Here is a 20,476-nt window from a genome sequence, read left to right on the forward strand (position 1 = left end):
CAATATGTTGATGGGTAGGAAAACAAGTTGAGGAGGATACAAAGAGTCTGTGAAAGGATATAGATAGGTTAAGTGAGTGGGCAAAAATTTGGCAGATGGGGTATAATGTGGGAAAATGTGAGATTCTCCATTTGGTAGAAAGAATAAAAGAAACATTATTTAAATAGAGAGATCGCAGAATGCTGCGGTATAGAGGGACCTGGGCATCCTTGTACATGAAGTTAGCATGCAGTATAGGAAGCATTTAGGAAGGCAAATGGCATGTTGACCTTTATGGCAAGGGGAATGGAGTATAAAAATGGACATTTTGCTATAATAAACGGCATTGGTGAGACCACACCTAGAATATTGTGTACATTTTTGTTCTCCTTGTATAAGGAGTGATATACTTGCATTGGAAGCAATTCAGAGAAGGTCCATTTGGCTGATTCCTGTGATGAAGGGGTTGCCTTACGAGAAAGGGGGCGATGGTGGCTTAAAAATGTCATTGGATTATTAATCCAGAGGCCTAATGCTCTGGGGACATGGGTTCAAATCTCAGTAGGGCAGCTGGTGGATTTTAAATTCAATTAAGTATTCTGGAATTGAAAACTAGTCTCAGTAATGGTGAGCATGAAACTCTCATCGATATTCATTCTAAAAGCTCATCTGGTTCACTAATGTCCTTCAGGGAAGGAAGTCTGTCACCCTTACCTGGACTAACCTACATGTGATTCCAGATCTCCAGTAATGTGGTTGACTCTTAACTGCCCTCTGAAATGGCTGAGCAAGCCACTTGCTTAAAGGCCAATTAGGGATGGGCGATAAATGTTGGCCTTGCAGGCGACACCCACATCTCATGCAAGAATACATTTTTTTAAAATGGAAAGGTTGAGTAAGTTGGACCTATAATCATTGGCGCTTAGAAGAACGAGAGCTAATCTCATTGAAACAAAAGATTCTGAGGAGGCTTGCCAGGGTAGATGCTGAGAGAATGTTTTCCCTCGGTGGGGAATCTAGAACTGGGGACACAGTTTAAAATTTAGCGGTCTCCCATTTAAGGCAGAGATGAAGAATTCCTTCTTTTAGAGGGCTGTCAGTCTTTGGAATTTTCTACCTTGGAGTGGTGCTGGACCGTTGAATATATTCAAGTTGGACAGATTCCTGATTTACAAGGGAGTCAAGGATTATGCGGTACAGGCAGGAAAGTGGAGTTAAAGCCACAATCAAATCAGCCATGTCTGAATGTCAGAGCAGGCTAGATGGGACGAATGGCCTACTCCCCCTATTTCATAAGTTTGGCTGAACATCTTGTCTGAAAGATGATATCTCAAACAGCAATGCTCAGTAATGCTCTTATAGTGTCAGCCTGGAATAAATGTGCACAAATCACTAAAAGCTAATGACAAATACAAAAAGGGCTCATGTGTACTGTCTTGTTCAGGCCCTATCTGGATTAATGCCTTCAGTTATGGGCATGGAATTTCAGGAAAGAATGTATGTCAGGGAATTCATCAGATACCAAGTTTAAATTATGAGGACAGGTTACATAAACTTGACTTGTTATTCATGTGACTGATTAATTGAGTATAAAATAATAGACTTAGAGTAGATGCAGAAAAGCTATTTTCTCTGGTATCAACCATAGTTGGTTGCGCTCTAGTCTTTGAGTCAGAAGATGTGGGCTCAAGTCCTACTGCAGGATTTGAGCACAAAATCAGGGCCAGCGGTCCAGTGCAGTAATGAGGAGTGCTGTGCAGTTGGAAGTGCCCTCTGCCTCCTCAGGTGGCTTAAAAGATCCAATTGCACTATTTTGAAAAGGGGTAGGGTTTCCTGGTAACATTGTCCTGCAATCAGCATCAATAAATCATAACAAATTGCTGTTTGCGGGAACTTGTTATGCACAAATTGGCTGCTGTGTATCCTACATTACTACAATGATTACGCTTCATAAGTACTTAATTGCCTTTAAATGCTTTGGTAGGTCCTGTGTTTGTGAAAGGCATTATATAAATGCAAGCCTTTTTTCTGGAGTGTTGTCTGGAAGCTAGGCTATTTGGGAATGAATTTTTTCATGAAAGGCAGTAAAATCTGGAAATCCCTTCCTCCAAAGGGCTGTGGATAAGGGTCATTTGAAATTTCCAAGACTTAAACTAGGAGATTTTTATTAGGTAAGAAGATCAATGAATATGGATAAAAGGTAGGAAGTGGGGAATGTATAGATTGATTGACTATGATCTAACCCAATGGCAAACGAGCTTGAGGGGCTAAATGACCTAGTCCTGTTCCTATGATCCTTATTCATTTCTGTTTAGGCTATTCAATGAAGAATGGACATTTGTTAAGAAACTATGGGCAGAATTGTCCGTGCCTGCTGGCGTCGGGCGTGTTTGGTGGTGTGAGCAGACAATATGGCGTGAAGGCCAAAAACTGGTTTCACAACGTCGTGAAACCAGTTTGTGATCATCGGCTCAGCCCATCGATGGCAGGCTGTGTTTCCCGCCATCGGACGTTGGCAACCTCATTGTAATACATCAGAATATCATTATAAGGCTAGCCCACCGGACTCATCCACCCCGCTGGATCGCCTGCCCCGACATGTTTCACAACACACATAAAAGGCGTGCACTTGATGGGCTGCACTTTGAGGGGGACTCTGAGGTGAGTGCATAGTAATGTTGTGGAGCGCTTGCAAGGGACGCTTGTTGGACTTCAAAGTTGAGGCAAGTTGGGTTGGGGGGGCAAAGGCTGCTCCGTGGTTGAAGGTAGCACATAAGCACATGAGGGGTGGGCGAGGGGAAGTGGCCACACGTTAGGGACATCTTGTTTAAAGTGATCAATCCTCTGCAGTTGAGACAGTTCAGGCCCAGCCACATTGATATGTCTGGGGTCGGGCCACTAGCTTATCTGCCCACTCGAGCAACACAGAGGCATCAAAGTGCCACCAAGTGCTCCAGAGCTTTTCACCCCATGGCGCACAGATGACCACCTAATGAGCGTTTTAGTGGACTGCAGAACAGTTGGATGACTGGGCACGATGTACAACCTCCTTGCTAAAGCTGGCCATGGAGCAGTCACTGGTGGAGGCACTCCCAGGCCCTTGCAATGTCATCATCCCAGTTTGGACCAGTCTCTCCCATGGTTCAAGCTAACCGTGCAGCTTTGCAAGTGGGGATTAGAAGAATGCCTGTGCATGCAGTTCAAAGGGCAAATCTGCCGCCAGTCAGTCAGGTGGAGTGGGGTGGAGGAAGGTGGGGTTTCGGGCAGCCATGCAGCACATTAAACTCTGACCACCCAAGTGGTGGCCAGCATTCTCTGGGATGTGTTAAGGGGCCTTCAAGGAAGAGCAGCGCCCTCTGGAAGAAGGGGCAGCAGGGGCTCCCGCACACACCGCCGAAGAGCCACAGTAAGCCATCGCTGGTTGGTGCCTAGCTAGACCCAGGGCCCATAGATGCCGCCTTTTATTCCTGCAGATGACCGAGAACTAGTGTCACTGAAGACTGCGCATGTCTAGGGAACTGGTTGGTCACATCTGCCAGCTACTACAGGATTTGGTGCCACGTGGACATAAAGGGCATCCACTGCCAGTGGCCTTGAAAGTGATAGTGGCACTTGGTTTCTACGCCAGTGGCTTCTTTCAGGGCTCCACAGGTGACCTCTAGGGGATATCACAAGCCTCCACCCACAAATGCATCCATGAGGTCATGGATGCCACCTTCGTGACAGCACACAACTTTGTGCATTTCACCCAGGACCAAGAGAGCCAGGATGCAAGAGTGATTGGATTTGCCCGGATCTCGGGTTTCCCACAGGTGCAGGGTGTCATCGACTGCATTCATGTGGCGCTAAGATCTCCGCCGCAACGCATAGCCAACTATGTCAACTGCAAGGGATTCCATTCGCTGAACGTGCAGCTGGTGTGCGACCGCCACAAACACATCCTGCAGGTCTGCACATGGTTTCGAGGGAGTGTGCACGACTCCTACACCCTCAGTCGGCCACAGATCCCTGACGTCTACCAGGGTCCACAGAGGCTGCAGGGTTGGCTCCTCTGGAACAAGGGCTACTTGCAAAGGACGTGGTTAACGATACCTGTGTGACAGCCTCAGACTGCAGCAGAGCAAAGGTATAACCAGGCTCCTGCTGCAGCTCACATCTTGATGGAGCAAACTATTGGGATGCTGAAAATGAGGTTCCAGTGCCTGGACCTGTCTGGTGGAGCCCTGCAATATAATCCACAGAGGATGTCACGCATTGTCGTTGCCTGCTGCGTCCTTTGCAGTGCCAGGTTGTAATGGGGAGAGGAGTTAATTAAGGAGGAAATGCAGGAGCTGGAGGCCTGCTCCCATGAGGAGGACAGAATCACAGAACTGTTACGGTGTAGAAGGAAAGCATTAGGCTCATTGTGTCTGCACCGTCTTTCTGAGCATTTTAACTTAGTACCAAGCTCCTGCCTTTTTCCCAATGTTCTGCACATTATTTCTATTTAGATAATCATCCAATGCCCTCTTGAATGCCTCAATTGAATCTGCCTCCACCACACTTCAGGCAGTGCATTCCAAACCCTAACTACTCGCTGTGTGAAAAAGCTTTTCTCACCTCGCATTTTGCAAAACACCTTAAAACTGTGCCCTTTGGTTCTCGATCCGTTTACGAGCGGGAACAGTTTCTCCCTAATACTCTGTTCAGGCCCCTCGTTAATTTGAAAACTTCTATCAAGTCTCCTCTCAGCCTTCTGCTCTTCAAGGAAAACAGTCCCAACTTCTCCAATCTTTCCTCATAACTGAAGTGTCTCATCCCTGGAACTGTTCTCGTAAACCTTTTCTGCACTCTCTCCAATGCGTTCACACCCTTCCTATAGTGTGGCACCCAGAACTGTATACATACTCCAGCTGAGGTCTAGCCAGTGTCTTATATAAGTTCATCATAACCTCCTTGCTCTTGTACTCTATGCCTCTATTAATGAAGCCTAGAATACTGTATGCTTTAGAAACAGCTCTACCTGTCCTGCCACCTTTTAATGGCTTACGTACATATACACCCAAGTCTCTCTGCTCCTGCACACCCTTTTAGAATAGTATCCTTTTATTTTATACTGACTCTCCATGTTCTTTGTACCAAAGCGTATCACCTCACACTTCTCCACATTGAACTTCATCTGTCCTCCTCATAGTTTACAATTCTCCCAAATTTTGTTGTCTGCAAACTTTGAAGTTGTCCCCTGCATACCAAGATCTAGATCATATGCATATAACAGGAAGAGCAAAGGTCCCAATACCGACCCCTGGGGAACTCCACTACAAACCTTCTTCCAGCCTGAAAAATATCCATTAACCATTACTCTGTTTCCTATCCCTCAGTCATTTTTGTATCCACATTGCTAATGTCCCTTTTATTCCATGACCTGTAACTTTCCTCACAAAGTCTGTTGTGTGGCACTGTATCCGAACGTCTTTTGGAAGATCATATACACCACATCAACGGTCTTGCCCTCATCAACCATCTCTCTAAACTCTTTAAAAAAAACTCCAGCAAATTAGTTAGACACGATTTTCCTTTAACAAATCTGTGCTGACTCTTCCGAATCAATCCAAATTTTTCCATGTGACTATTAATTTTATCCCGAATAATTGTTTCTAGAAGTTTCCCCAGCACTGAAGTTAAACTGACTGGTCTGTACTTGCAAGGCAGACCGTTACAACCTTTTTTGAACAAGGGCGCGTAATATTTGCAATTCTCCAGTCCTCCGGCACCTCCCCTGAATTCAGGGAACATTGAAAGATTATTGCCAGTGCCTCTGCAATTTCCATTCTCTCTTGCTTCAGTATTCTTGGATGCATCTTATCTGGCCCCGGTGCCTTATCAACTTTAAATACCAACAGCTTATCCAATACCTCATCCTTATCAATTTTAAACCCTTCTAGTGACTGAGTTTCTTCCTCTGTCACCATGGCCTGGGCAGCATCTACCTCGTAGGTAAAGACAGATGCAAAGTATTCATTTAACACCTCAGCCATGCCTCTTGCCTTCATGTGTAAATACCCTTTTTTTGGTCCCTAATCAGCCCTACTCCCCCTTTTACCACCTTTTTACTATTGATGTGCTTGTAGAATACTTTGGGATTTCCTTTTATGTTAGCTGCCAGTCTTTTTTTCAATCCCTCTTTGCTTCTTGTATTTGCTTTTTCGCATCCCTTCTGAACCTTCTGTATTCAGCTTGATTCTCAATTGGACGTCGATGATGATGAGGGACAAAGGTGACGATGACAGTAATGAGGCCCTCGCACTGGCCAGATAAGGCAGGTGTGCTTGGGAGGCCCCTGTAGCTGCTAGATTTGTGGAGGATGATGATATCATGCAGTAAGGACACTCCATAGATCTTCACATAGCCTCTGAGAATGTCTGACTCCTATCTGACTGAGGGCAGCTCGCTTGTGCTCTGTGATCAGGGTCATATAGAGACACAGCTATGAAACTTTAAATACATCTGATCCTTTGTCTGCCTTCAACACCTGACCACTTCAGGAGCACAGTATCGCTGGTCACAGATGCTGAAGAGATGGGGGCCAGCCCCACCTTAAAGATGTTCAGAGCACACCGAGAATGACGGAACTCAGTGACGTCTGCCCACGAAGGCTCCGGAGCCTGAGTATGAAATAGTGTCCCGATGTCAACGTGCAGTCGCACGATACTTCGGTCGGCGGGCACGTGCTGGAGTCGACAGCGTGCCCACTGACAATTAAAAGGCCCTTAAAGAATCAATGAAATTAATTTTTTTGCTGCCCATCGAATCTTAACATTTGGTGGGCAGGCAAAACGGCCAAGTGGGCGGGATGAGGTTTCCAAAAACAAATAAGAATAAAATAAAAGTTTAAAATTTTAATTAATAACACGTCCCTGCTCATGTGACAGTCACATGAGGGGACATGTTTTATTACATTTTTAAAAAAATGAAGAACTGAAGAAAAAAATCTTTGTTTCCCTGAGGCAGCTTTGTGCCTCAGAGATTCTGAAGCATGCACTCGCATGCATGCGCGAAGTCAGTGCTTGCCCTGCTCGCCGCCCTCCCCCTGTCCGCATAGGCAGCGCTGAATGCTGCAGCTTGTGTTTCACGGTGGGCGGGCATTAATTGGCCCGCCAGCGTGACATCGCCTTCTGGCCTCGATTGCTGAGCCAACCCGACATGGGCTCAATTCCGTTCATGGATGTAAACATTAAACTTGGCTCCAAAATACTCACTTATGTGGCTCCGACAAAAATCTTGATTGACTTTTGTTCTAAACCTGTTTTTATATAATGTGGAAATGTTTCTTTTCAATTTCTTGTTTCTTATGAATCTTTAGTATTGTTTTTGGGAAATGAGTTTTGGGAAACCTAGTACATTTATTTTTTTATTTTTATTATCATCAATACAGACTTGAATAGCCTTGAAGGTTCTAGTGATTAATTTCAATATGTAAAATAATAATCTATGAACGTCTATCTTTTGGAAACAGTGAAGATGATGATGACGAACATCTGTTCCAAGATCGTGACTATGACATGCCTCAACAGAAAGGTACAAAGAAGCTCTGTAACAAAGTTAAATGGATACCTGATGAGGTAAATCTGAATGGTCCTAGTAGAATATGTGCATGTTTTTTTCATTTCTATAATCTTCCATTTAATATGTGCATGATTTTTAAAATTTTATAAGCTTCCATTTAGCTATCACATAGCCAAAAATGAGAATCATACAGTATAATTATAGAAACAAACTTCCACAAGAAATTGTTTTATAGTTGAAATCTAATTTGACTGCAATGACAAATTGCTAAAGTACTTAAGATATGGACTTGATTTCTGTTTGAATTCTCATGGTTGAACCAATTAACACTTCAGCCAAATAAGTTAAAATTCTTGGCTGTGTTAGTTTCTGTTGTAACATATGCAGTTCTAGTCTACTAATGAATACTCTGTTGTCTCTTGGTAATAAACAGGATGAGAAGTTAAAGAAGTTGGTAGAAGAACATGGTACAGAAGACTGGAATTTCATTGCTAATCATTTTCTCGTAAGTGGAAGAATTGTAAATATTTTATGATTTCTGTTTTGAAAACCACGTTTGTTTAAAAATTCTTTCATGGGATGTGGACGTTGCAGTCTCGGCCAACGTTCATAGCCCATCCCTAATTGCCCTTGAGAAGCTGCCTTCTTGAACTGCTGCAGTCCGCGTGATGTAAGTATACCCATAGTGCTGTTAGGGAGAGAATTCCAGGATTTTGACTCAGTAACAGTGAAGGAATGGCGATAAAGGATTGTGTGGCTTGGAGGGGAACTTGCATGTGGTGGTGTGTTCCCATGCATCCGTTGCCCTTGTCCCTCTAGGCGGTAGAGGTTGTGGGTTTGGAAGGTGCTGTCGAAGGAATATGTGATCAGCAAAGCCATCTGTTAGAGGAAGATAACATTTCCACTTCTCTGGTGATTGGAGAAGCTTTTAGCAGCAATTATTAAATCATGGCCTTAAAGGATACTTTTTTTTTAGAGCCCATATCCACGACATTTAAAAAAACCTGTCACAATTTGCTCAGTTGTGATTATATTGCTAGTTTATACTTTCTTCAGCATTAAGAAAATATAAGGTGAAATAAAGAAACCCAGTCAGTTCTTGCCATTTTTCCCCCCCCCCGTTTTCACAAAATGAGAGAAGTTAATTGGCTGCTAATCTTAAACTTTTTAAACAAGAATTAACTTCTCTGATTTACCTTGGGATGTGCCTGTTTGTGTCAATTAGAATTTGTTATCTTAAAGGGTCAAATCTCCACTTAATAGGCAAATAGTACATTGATTATAAGTACAATGGCCCAGAATTTGCTGGACGGGGCATCTCCCTTAAGCAATTAGAATTAAGGATTGAGAAAGAAACAGAGGAATGACTGAGAAGGAAATAGTGCGAATTAGTCAAATCCACTAGAGAAAAAGAGGAAAAGAAAGCCTAGATTAAGAGAGAGAAGGTGGCAGAAAGTAAAGTAAGAATTTTAAAAATTTTCATAAAGAACAATTTGCTACCTGCAGGAATGAGTCTCCACAGTTTTCAGTTGTTCCATTTCTGGGCTGGAGAGGTTGACTGGCATTCCAGAAAGATAAATCTCTTCATTGGTAGGGTTATTAAGTTCCAGCCAAACATTACTTTGTGGTGGGTTTAATTGGTAATTAATGCTCAAATATAATTTCTAGAAACTCTAGGGAAGGTTAACAGTGAGCTGCTATTTTCATGAGGCTAACGGAGTGGTGCAAATTATCCAGCAATTTGTGCAATTCCTCACCACAAATTGCTGGGCAATTTACAGACTACTATTAGTGCATTAAACTCGCTGTTATTTTGCCAGGAAATTATGACCCATTGTATAATGCTCTTGTCCTTATAAAACACTACGGGGATTATATTTGCGACTCCCCGTTAGACAGCATTATTCCCCTGCTCATAAATGGTGAGGTTTGAGGAGCCCTAGATATTTAGCCTAAGATTTCACCATCGTGAAGAGGCACGGTAGTAAAGGCAGCATCAGATAACTCCTCCAGATTTGGGCTGCTGCTAGCACATTGGCTCACTGATGGGCAGATTGTGGGCCTTGGGAGTGCTATTCTGGGGATTGGGAATGCTGTCTGAGAGATGTTGCAAGCTTCAGGAATTGACGCTGGTTTGGCTATCAATATTGGGTGGGTCATCCATGAAAACATCATGGACTGGAGGGACGGCTTGAGTTAAGGAAGGAGGTTGGTGCCAGGAATGGCTGAGATTGTGGTACATGCATGACATTTAGAGCTGGTTTTCTGAGGCAGCTAGTACTGGTTGTCTCAGGGCAAACTGATGTTGTAGCAGGGACTTGAAGTAGACATTGGGCCCCTTTTTTTGCATAAGCAATAGCATATTCCCTGTTTCAGGCTTTCATAGGGGATGCTTCTCATGGGCCCTTTCCTTTGGTGGGCAACGCACTTCTGGTCAGACTGTGCACATGCATCATGCCTGCCATTTTGTGGCCTTATGCCGCTCATATTGACCCCCAAAATTGACATCAAAAATAACTTATATGGTGCCTTAAACATAATGAAACATCGCAAGGTCTTTACAGGAGGATTATGAAACCAAGTATGACACTACATACTGGAGGCAGAGTTGGAGAGACCTTGAGATTGCATGTGGTGCCATATTTGCGCAAGAATTGATGCAAGTGCTTGTAATTACGCGAGATGTATCTTTGTTGCATTGACTAAAGTGAAATTCATCTTTTCAAGTGAAATGCCATTTCTGTTAATGCATGCTTAATTTTTAAGAAGTGAAATCTTGTCCATCGATTCCTTTCATTGGTGTTGCTTGGGGATTCCTTACTTTTCAGGTGATTGGTCTCCACATGGGGATCATAACAGGTTTTAAGGGGTGTCTTAAAGGAGATGCAGGGAGTGTTTTCCAGAGCTTGGGGCCTTGGCAACTGAAGGCGTGGCCACCAATGGGTTGATTAAAACCAGAGATGCATAGGAGGCCAGAATTAGAAAAGTACAGATATCTGAAGGTTGTGGGCCTCGAGGAGATCACAGAGATAGAGATGCAACAATTCCACAAGAGTTCAGTTAGTAAGTTGTAAAGTTCCTTTATGCTTCAGCGAATTGGAGTTTTAGTTGCAAAACCACATGAAAAGCCTCCTCTGAGTAATGTAACTAACTTTAAATTTGGCATATTCCTGGTTTATATTGCTAATCAAGGACTTTGGAAATGTTGCAGAACCGAACAGATGTTCAATGTCAGCATAGGTGGCAAAAAGTTTTGAATCCAGAGCTAATAAAAGGACCATGGACTAAGGAGGAAGATCAAAAGGTAAGATGATGCTCCTTAAAGGGCATTAAGTTAGTAATAATTAATCTCAGTTTAAATTTTTTTGAATGTTAAACCGTGATTTTTATTTCCTTTTTTTAATAAAAATATGTTTTTGTTCATTCCATTGAATTGAATGGAAAATAGTGGGTACAAAATTGGAAATGATACTATTTTTATCAACTGCGGTATCTCTCAATAACTTTGCAGTTGCAACTTTAGCCTATATGGAACCACGACAGCCTATCCTGTACTCCATTCTTTGCTAAAGTATTTTATTGCTGAATCAATCCACAGATATGTCATTATGTCAGACCTGAGGCTCTGCCCTGTTTCAGATCATGAAAATTTTTTATATTGTGCATTTTTACAGGAACTTATTGTTATGCCTAGTGTTGTAACAATTTTTAAATCTTTGAGAGTATATTGTCTGGATTTGACATTGAACTGGTGAGGCATTTTTCTATAAACTATCTCAAAGTTCTGCTTGCTTGACTGGACATATTCAGGCTTATAATCAGAGTCATTACAGCACAGAAGGAGGCCATTTGCCCCATCAAGTTCATGCTGGCTCACTGTAGAGCTATCTAATCAGTCCTATTTCCCTGCTCTATCCCCAGAGCCCTGCAAGTTTATTTCCCTCAAGTACCCATCCAACTTCTTTTTGAAATCATATAATAATTGTAGCACAGAGGGAGGCCATTCAGCCCACCCTATCTGTGCTGGTTTTCTGCAAGAGCATATTACTTAACCCACTCACCTGACTTTTCCCTGTAAAGCTGAAAATATTTTTTCAATAATTATCCAATTCCCTCTTGGAAGCCACGATTAAACCTGCCTTCACCACATTCTCAGGCAATACATTCTAGATCCTAATCACTTTCTGTGTAGAAAGCAAAGTTTCTCTTTAATGTTGCTTCTGGTTCTTTTGCCAATCACCATCTGTGTGTCCTCTGGTTCTCGACCTTTCAGCCTTTGGGAACAGTTTCCCCATATCTACTCTGTCCAGAGCCCTCATAATTTTGAAAATCTCGATCTAATCTCTATCAAATTTCCCCTCAGGAAAATAGCCCCAACTTTTATCTATTAATGTAGTGAAGTTCCTCATCCATGGAATCATTCTCATGGTTTTTCATCCGTGGAATATTTTCTACACCCTCTCTAATGCCTTCCCATTCTTCCTAAAGTGTGGTGCCCAGAACTGGACAAAATATTCCAGTTGAAGCTGAACCAGTGTTATATACAGATTACATTAAGTCCTTGCTTCTGTGCTCTATGCCCCTATTTATAAAGCCATATGCTTCATTAACTGCTTTCTCAACCTGCTCTACCATGTTCTATGAGTTGTGCATGTATGCTCCCAAAATACCCCTGATCCTGCAATCCCTTTAAAATTGTACCCTTTTGTTTTAGCCTTTCCTTGTTCTTCTAACCAAAATTCATCACTTCACACGAGTTAAATTTTATCTGCCACTTGTCCACCCATCCCATCAACCTGTCTATGTCGTCTAAAAGTTTGTCAATATCCTCGCAGTTCACAATACTTCCAAGATTTGTTTCAGCTGGAAATGTTGAAATTTTGTCCTGTGTACCCAAGTCTAGGTAATTTATATATCAAGAGAAGCAGTGGTCCCTAACACTGAACCGTGGGGGTGCCCAGTACATACCTTCCTCCAGGCTGAAAAGCAACTGTTCACTTGTTTCCTGTGACTCAGCCAATTTTGTATCCATTCTCCCACTGTCCCTTTTATTCCATGGACTTTAACTTTGCTGATAAGCATGTTAAATGGCACTTTACCAAATGCCTTTTGGTGCTTGCTCTCAGCTAGACCTCTGTTACCTCACCAAAAAAACATGCAAGCAGCCCACACATGATTGGTCCTTGACAAGTCTGTGCTGCTTTTCCTTAATTAATCCACATTTGTCCATGTGACTGTTAATTTTGTCCTGGATTATTGTTTCTAAAAACTTTTCCACCACTGGCTTAAACAGACTGGCCCGTAGTTACTCTGTTTAGCCTTGCACCTTTTTTATTAAAACAATGGTGTAACATTTGCAATTTTCATGTCCTCTGCCACTACCCCTGTATCTAAGGAGGATTGGAAGACTTATGGCCATTGCCTCTGTATTTTCCACCCTTACTTCCCTCTGTATATTCCTTGGATGCATCCTATTTGGTCCTGATGACATATCAACTTCAAGGACAGCCAACCTATTTAATACCTCTTTATCAATTTTTAGCCCATCCATTGCCTCAACTACTTCCTGTTCCACTGACTTGGGTGGCAGCCTCTTCCTTGGTAAAGACAGAAGTACTCATGGGCCAGAATTTTCCTGTTGGCGTGCGGGGGCAGGCCCCGCATGCTGACGTGTAAAATAACGTGCGGTGACGTCGGGCGGGCGTCACGACGTCACCGTGCGCCATTGGGATATTTAGGTGGGCGGCCGCGCGATGTTCTTCGCTGCACGCCCACCATTAATTATTCACGTAGTTAAGGCCCTTGAGGCAGCAATTGACTACAATTTTTCGGGGCCCATGCGATCTTCAACACGGGCGCAATGGGCAGGCGGGTAGGAGACATTTGTATAAACCTCATCCACGGACAGGATAAGAGGGGTGAGTGGGGTCGCAAATGTTCTCTGTCAGATATTTAATTGTGAAAGTGACTGATAGTTGCCTGTGTGAGCAGCAATACTTCAAAACTCATATCAGCTACTTGGCAGGAGTGAAAGCCTTCAGGTCAGGTCTCTACAGTGAAGATCATTTTTGGGGCCTGCAGGTTTCAGGAAGCCTTCCCTTCACCTGGGAATGGGAGCTGTGCTCTCCACTGGAGGCACCTCCTCTGAGGAGGAAGAGAGGGCCAGAAGGGGAAGGAGGCCTGGAGTCCACATTCAACCTCCAGGGGAGCCACCTTTGGGAGGAGAGGTGCAGGCACAAGCGGTGCAGGGCCAACATGAAGTCCAAGACGGAACGGACCGCAGAAGACGCCACTATCCTGCTGCCAGGGTATACAGGCGGAGAAGCAGCTACCTCAATATGTCTGAGGTGCAGTGCTGAAGGAGCCTCTGACTCTGAAGGGAGACAGTCACCTCCATCTGTCAGATTAAAGACCTAAGATCTTGGCAAAGTGGGTGGGCACCCCATGCCAGTGGCTCTAAAGGTCACAGCTGCCCTAAACTTCAGTGCCTCTGGCTCTTTCCAGGGGTCAGTGGATGATCTTTGCAGAGTCTCCCAATCAGCTGTGTGCACTTGTGTCAAGCAGATGCTCTGTTCAGGTGTGCATTGACTTTCATCCACTACTGCTGGGACAAGGCCAGCCAGACAGAGCGAGCCAGAATCTTCGCAGCGATTGCTGGCTTACCCCGCATCCAGGGTGCAATAGACTGTACACATGTGGCCATCAAGGTGCCAGCAAGTGAGCCCGGTGCCTTCATCAACAGGAAGGGCTTCCACTCTTTGAACGTGCGGTGTGTGATCACAGGATGCTGATTCTACAAGTCTGTGCAAGGTACCCAGGGAGCTTCCACGACGCATACATACTCCAACACAACCAGGTGCTGAGGCTCTTCAGTGCTCCAGCCCAACTGGATGGATGGCTGGTGGGTGACAAGGGCTATCCCCTCAAAAAGTGGCTCATGACGCCTCTCCACCATCCAAGAACAGAAACTCAGCAGCGGTACAATAGGAGCCGTGCCTCCACAAGGGCTGTGGTAGAAAGAACCATCAGCCTTCTCAAGCTGCGCTTCTGATGCCTGGACCATTTGGGGGTGCACTCCTATACCCCCCAGATCGTGTGTTACTGATGGTGGTTGCATGCTGCCCTCTCCACAATCTGGCACTGGAAAAGGGCGACGCAGTGGACAAGGAAGACGTAGACGCATGAGTCCAGCAGTGAGTCTGAGGATGAGAATGCTGAGGGGGTAGACGCTGACCCGGACATACTTCAAGGAGGCAGGGACACCAAGGAGGCTTTAATCCAAAGAACCTTCAGCTAGCACACCACAGATGGACCTTCAACATACGCCACAGATGGACCTTCAACACAAGCTGGGGCTGCAGGCTCCATACTCGATACCTGAGAGCTAAATCTGCCTGGATAGTAACATTAACGAAGACCCTTGTCAATAAAGCTCAATGTCAAACAACTCACTCATAACACCATGGGTTCTGTCCACCTGCAGAAGTAAGGAATCACCCTGAGGCATGGCAACATATCAAAATTTATTGAGATAACAAACGTAACTTCAGAAACCAAAAAAAAAAGGTGTTGCACATCGCACCAAGTCTTCAATGAACTACTATGAGCCAACATAAAAGCACCAGTGAGAAACCTGTGGTGTGCCTAAGGTGCCTTAAATTTATGCTTATGGGTGCTACGTCTAGGTACTGTCCCCTCGCTGGCACTGGCATCTGAGACAGACTACTCACTGTGCTGCCCTGTTTGCATCGATGACCTTGGCAGGCAACCTCTGGCCCATGGAGCCTTTGGCCCTGCCTGGGATGGAGCGGCCAGTTCCACGGCTGGCTTCTCCCCAGTTGCTGCAGCCTCACCGGATGCCATGGTCACAGGCAGAGGAGCTGCTGCCCTCATCTGGAGTGCCCTGAGAGGAGCCCGCAGAGACAACAGGCAGTTGCTGCGCCAACGAGAGGTCGCTTCGGACCTCCCTGCTCACTGTAGATGGATGGGCACCGAGCTGGGATACTTGGTGCCCAAACCATCTTCCACACGGGCAATGATCACCTGAGGTCAGTGTCGCTGTGAGGGCTTGCAGGTCTGAGCGCAACCCCAGGAGGCCCTGATTGTTCTCCTGGAGGAGCCCCTCTACAATAGTTGCCACTCTCTCCATGGAGGAAGCATGGCGCTTAGCCATGAGGCTCATTGCATTGGTGATGCTCCACGTGGACTCCTTCAGCACAGGCACCACGCCGCACATAGCCTCATGTATCTCTGCCAGATCGTCCCACATACCCTGCTGCACTTCCAGCCTTTGCTGCCTCACGGACGGCCCCAGAGGCACATCATTAGCCACTGACCGAGCATGTGCCTAGTCCCTAGCAGCCCTCTGACTGCTGGCACCCTGGGCACTCTCTCTGCCTGCCCGCACCTCAAGTGAGTGAAGTGCCCTCACTGCTGTGCCCCAGGACAATAGCCGAATATCTAATTCCCGCTGAGGTGCTAGTATCTGCGCTGGTGCATGCCTGGCAGGGATGGTGTGATGCTGGTGAGTGGATTTCTTCTGGGCCCTCTGGTGAGAGGTGTCCCCTCAGCCGCTGCCTCCCGGCCCTGCTCTGGTGATGCTAAAAGGAAGAACGACATTTAATTAGTTCAAGTGGAGACTATGTCGGTTTGCATGCTGATCCCTCAGATCGTTATGCGCTCATCCTTCCATAATCAATGGCCAACCCATGTTGCAAACTTCAATCACTGAGCATTCAGCAGTGCCATGGCTTTTGGGATGCGCATGATGACCTACGTGCTCAGCAAACATCTTCCCATGGCCACTGCCACCGGTGGATCTGGGTGCATGGTGCCTCTCCAGATCCATGACCTGCTGCTCAAAAGGTGTCAGGATCGCCAACTGGGCCTCGCTTCCGCCAGTCTGCATCTGCTCTGCGGAATTGTGCGCAGTCTTCTCCAGAGAAGGAGAGAGGAGCATTAATTAGCCCAGCCTGTACCTAGATTCCCATCACACCCCTGCCAACCCAACCAGAGTGAGACATTGCAGGGCTCCAGTTCTTCGTTACCCTGCAGCCGATGCCCCACCCCCAACCCTTGCCCAAATGCTGACTCCTTCACATGTGGCACCACAGGGCGTAACTTTGCTAAGCAAGGAGGCACAAGCACATGGAGTGCAAAGGCCAGCAGATTGATTGGTGCCCTGTCAACTGGAAGGTCCCCTAACTTTGACATGCTTCCCAGTTCCAGCACTATGCCTAGGTGCAGATCCTTGAGTTTCACCCCCATTCTATACTCTGGGTGTCAGTGTCTCACATGCTGCAGGTGCAGAACCCATCCTAGCTCAACCCTCTCAGGGTGAGCTAGGCATGGGTAATATCTGCTGGTACACCCAGCAAGGGATACATGCCGTGAAGGATTCAATCCCGTTACTGTACTCTAGTTGATGGGTGGGGGGGGGTGTGGGGGTTTGGTTGGGGGGAAAAGGGTGATGGCTGCATTAAGTGACCTCAGCCAACATGATACTCACCCTTCCCAAGCGCAGGAGATAGTTGAATCTTTAACGGCACTGGACCCATGTGCGTCGCAGCACGTCATGGGAGCTCACACTCTCAACCATCTCCTCCCACGCATGTTTTGTCTGGTGGGGAGGCCTCTGCATCCCATCCCTTGGAAGCACGACCTGCTGCCGCCTCCACCCAGCAGGACAGCTGGGCACTCCTCCAAGAAACGAGGGGCACACTGCCATGCTGGCCTGCCCTCTGGCCTGGCCTGTCCTGCCCCGCCCCGCTGGCCTACCCTCTGGCCAGGCCCGCCCCTCCCCGCTGGCCTAACCTCCGGCCTGGCCTGGCCCGTCCTGCCCCGCCCCGCTGGCCTACCCTCTGGACTTGCGTGCTGCACAGTAGCCCTCTGCTGTGCTCTTCTGCAGGCCATTGTGAGCAGCCTTGCAAAGGCTGCCAGGCCTACATTTAAACAGGTCGCCATTAGACCCGGTGGTCTGTGCACTCCTGCCGCCCGCTCTCCTCGGGATTTGAGAAATACGCTGGGCGGGCCTTAATTGGCCTGCCCATGTAAAATGGTGGCGCGGACCCAATCACGGGTGGCAATCGGGTCTGTGCCCACCTGCGTCCACCCGCTCCCACTTGGCCCGCCCGACGTGGGGAAAATTCTCCCCATTTAGCACTTCAGCTGTGCTTCCTGCCTCCATGCGTAAATTACTTTTAGGACCCTAATCTTTACTGCCCTTTTACTATTTTAGACAACTTTGAATTTCCTTTTGTTGGCTGCCAGTTTCCTCTCATACACTCTCCTTGCTGATCTATTTACTTCCCCTCTGCACCTTCTATATTCAGCCTGGTGCTCAATTGTGTTATTCACCTGACATCTTTTTCTGCTTCATTTTACCCTCTATCTCTTTTGTCATCCAGTAAGCTCTGGATTTGTTTGCTATATCTTTACCCCTCATGTGAACGAACCTTGACTGCACCCAAACTATCTTCTCTTTAAGGGCAGCCCTTTGTTCCATTACAGCTTTTGCCTGCCAATCTTTGATTCTGATTTACCTGAGCCAGAACCCCTTCACCCCATTGAAGTTGGCCCTCCCCCAATTAATTATTCTTACTCTGGATTGCTCCTTGTCCTTTTCCATAGCCAACTTAAACCTTATAACACTCTAATCACTGTCCCCTAAATGTTCCCCTTCTGACACTTGATCCGCCTCATTCCTGGGCACCAGATCCACTATTAATACCAATCAACAGTACATCTGTTAAAATCTCTTAAAATCATCTCCTAAGTTGGGTGTTTATTCTGATTGACCCACCTGGAGCCAAGAGCTCTCGTGCCTGGAGATCAATTATAGTAATATTCCTCTAGTTTTTTATTTCATGTCGTTTCAGTGTATTTATTGGTTGTGATGGTGAGGCAGGACTCCTTGAATGCAATGGTCTGTGCTTCCAAAAAAGCCCCCCAAAAGCTGTATTATTTTGGTTTGAGAAAAAACAATTTACAATCAATATACTGTGTATGTTACATAGGAGTACATAGGATATACGGCACAGAAACAAGCCATTTGGCCCAACCGTGCTGGTATTTGTGCTCCATTTGAGCCTCCTTCCATCTTTTCTCATCTAAATCTGCCATCATAACCCTCTTTTCTTTTCTTCCTTGTGTGCTTGTCTAGCTTCTGTTTAAATACAGCTATCCTATTTACTTCAACCACTCCCTGCGGTGGCGAGTTTAAAATTCTCAACTCTGGGTGAAGAAGTTTCTTCTGAATTCCCTATTGGATTTCTTGGTGACTATCTCATATTGATAACCTCTAATGCTTCTAGTAACCTCTCTCTGCTCTTCCCCACAAGAGGAAACATTTTCTTTACAATCTACTCTGTCAAAATTTCCATTATTTAAAATATTTTTATTAGGTTACCGCTCAACCTTTTTTTTTCAGGAGAAAAGGGACCCAGCCTGTCAATACTTTCCTGATGTGTACCCACCCATTTCTGTTGTAATCCTTGTAAATTTTCACTGCATTTTCCCCAGTGTCTTTATGACCTTTTTATAATATGGTGACCAGATTTGCGTGCACTACTCGTAAGTATGGTCTAACCAAGGTTCAATACAGGTTTAGTATAACTTCAGTGATTTTCAATTCTATTCCTTTAGAAATAAAACCTAGTGCTTAGTTTGCTTGTTTTTATATACCCTTGCTTACCTGTGGCCCAACTTTTAGTGATTGGTATTTGTGCTCGGACATCCCTTTTGTCCCTCTACCCAATCTAGACTTGCACTTTCTGACCAAAATGTGCTACCTCATGTTTATCTGTGAACTTCAGTTGCCAATTATGTGCCTATTCTGCAAGTTTATTAATAGCCTCCTGTAATTTATTGCAACCCTTCCAAGTATTGACTATCATCTGTAAATTAGAAATTGTTTTTGATTCCAAAGTCCAAGTTGTTAATTTAAATTGTAAATAGCAGTGGCCCCAGCACTGATATTTGTGGAAAGCCACTTTGCGCCTCTGCCACTTGGAATAACAGCCCTTTACTCCCACTCTGGTTTCTGTCTTGAAGGTAGCTAGCGGTCCATTCTGCCACTTGTCCCCTGACTCCACATTCTCTCATCCCATTCATTAGTCTATATGGGGCACTATCACCATGCTAGATGGGACAGATTTAGAACAGATCTAATGACTCAAAACTGGGTATCCATGAGGTACTGTGGGTCGTCAGCAGCAGCACCACAATTTGTAATCTCATGGGCCAGCATATCTCCCAATCTACCATTACCATCAAGCCAGGGGATCAACCCTGGTTCAAGGAAGTGTGTAGGATGGCATGCCAAGAGCTGCACCAGGCAACCTAAAAATGAGGTGTTAACCTGGTGAAGCTACAACACAGGACTAATTGCATGCCAAACAGTGGAAACAGCGTGTGATTGGAGCTAAGCAATTCCAGAACCAATGGATCAGATCTGAGCTCTGCAGTCCTGCCACATCCAGTTGTGAATTAAACAGCTCAAAGGAGGAGAAAGCTGCACAGATATCCCTATCCTCAATGATGGGGGAGCCCAGTACGTCAGTGCAAAAGACGAGGCTGAAGCATTTGCAACCATCTTCAGCCAGAAGTGGCGAGTGGATGATCCAGCTCGGCTTCCTCCTGAGGTCCCCAGCATCTCAGATGCCTGTTTCCAAAGACGGTGAGCCTGACTCCAGCCTGTCTCTGCCCCCGCACCCAAGATAGCATGGGCGGGCACTGCCGGGCAGGAGGCAGGATCACGACATTGGTAAATGACCTGACTCTCAATTCCCACCTCCAAGGTGAAAATCTGACTCCTTTTGTCTGTCTTCATAGCAGAAGGCACAAATTACATACCAGAAGTAGAGGGTAACCAAAGGACTTATAGGACTGGGAAATTAGCAGAGAGAAAGTATTTGAGAAATTTAAGGGACTAAAATCCGAAAAATCCCCAGCA

General features: G+C 45.6%; 1 protein-coding gene across 5 annotated transcripts in view; it reads left to right on the forward strand.

Moving 5' to 3' along the window:
- mybl1 (v-myb avian myeloblastosis viral oncogene homolog-like 1) overlaps positions 1-20,476 on the forward strand; it is a 153,238-nt gene that overhangs the window by 42,151 nt on the left and 90,611 nt on the right. For 3 of the 5 annotated variants that reach the window (XM_078540403.1, XM_078540398.1, XM_078540400.1), the window contains exons 2-4: positions 7,475-7,536; positions 7,958-8,029; positions 10,736-10,828. In XM_078540403.1, coding sequence (XP_078396529.1) covers positions 7,480-7,536; positions 7,958-8,029; positions 10,736-10,828 — 222 coding nt within the window. In that variant the 5' untranslated portion in view covers positions 7,475-7,479. Of the gene's footprint in view, positions 1-7,474; positions 7,581-7,957; positions 8,030-10,735; positions 10,829-20,476 lie in introns of all 5 variants that reach the window. The other 2 variants (XM_078540399.1, XM_078540401.1) reach the window with 1 other exon arrangement.

Source organism: Cetorhinus maximus, chromosome 4 (genome assembly GCF_964194155.1).
Source record: "Cetorhinus maximus chromosome 4, sCetMax3.hap1.1, whole genome shotgun sequence".
Taxonomy (NCBI): Eukaryota; Metazoa; Chordata; class Chondrichthyes; order Lamniformes; family Cetorhinidae; genus Cetorhinus; species Cetorhinus maximus.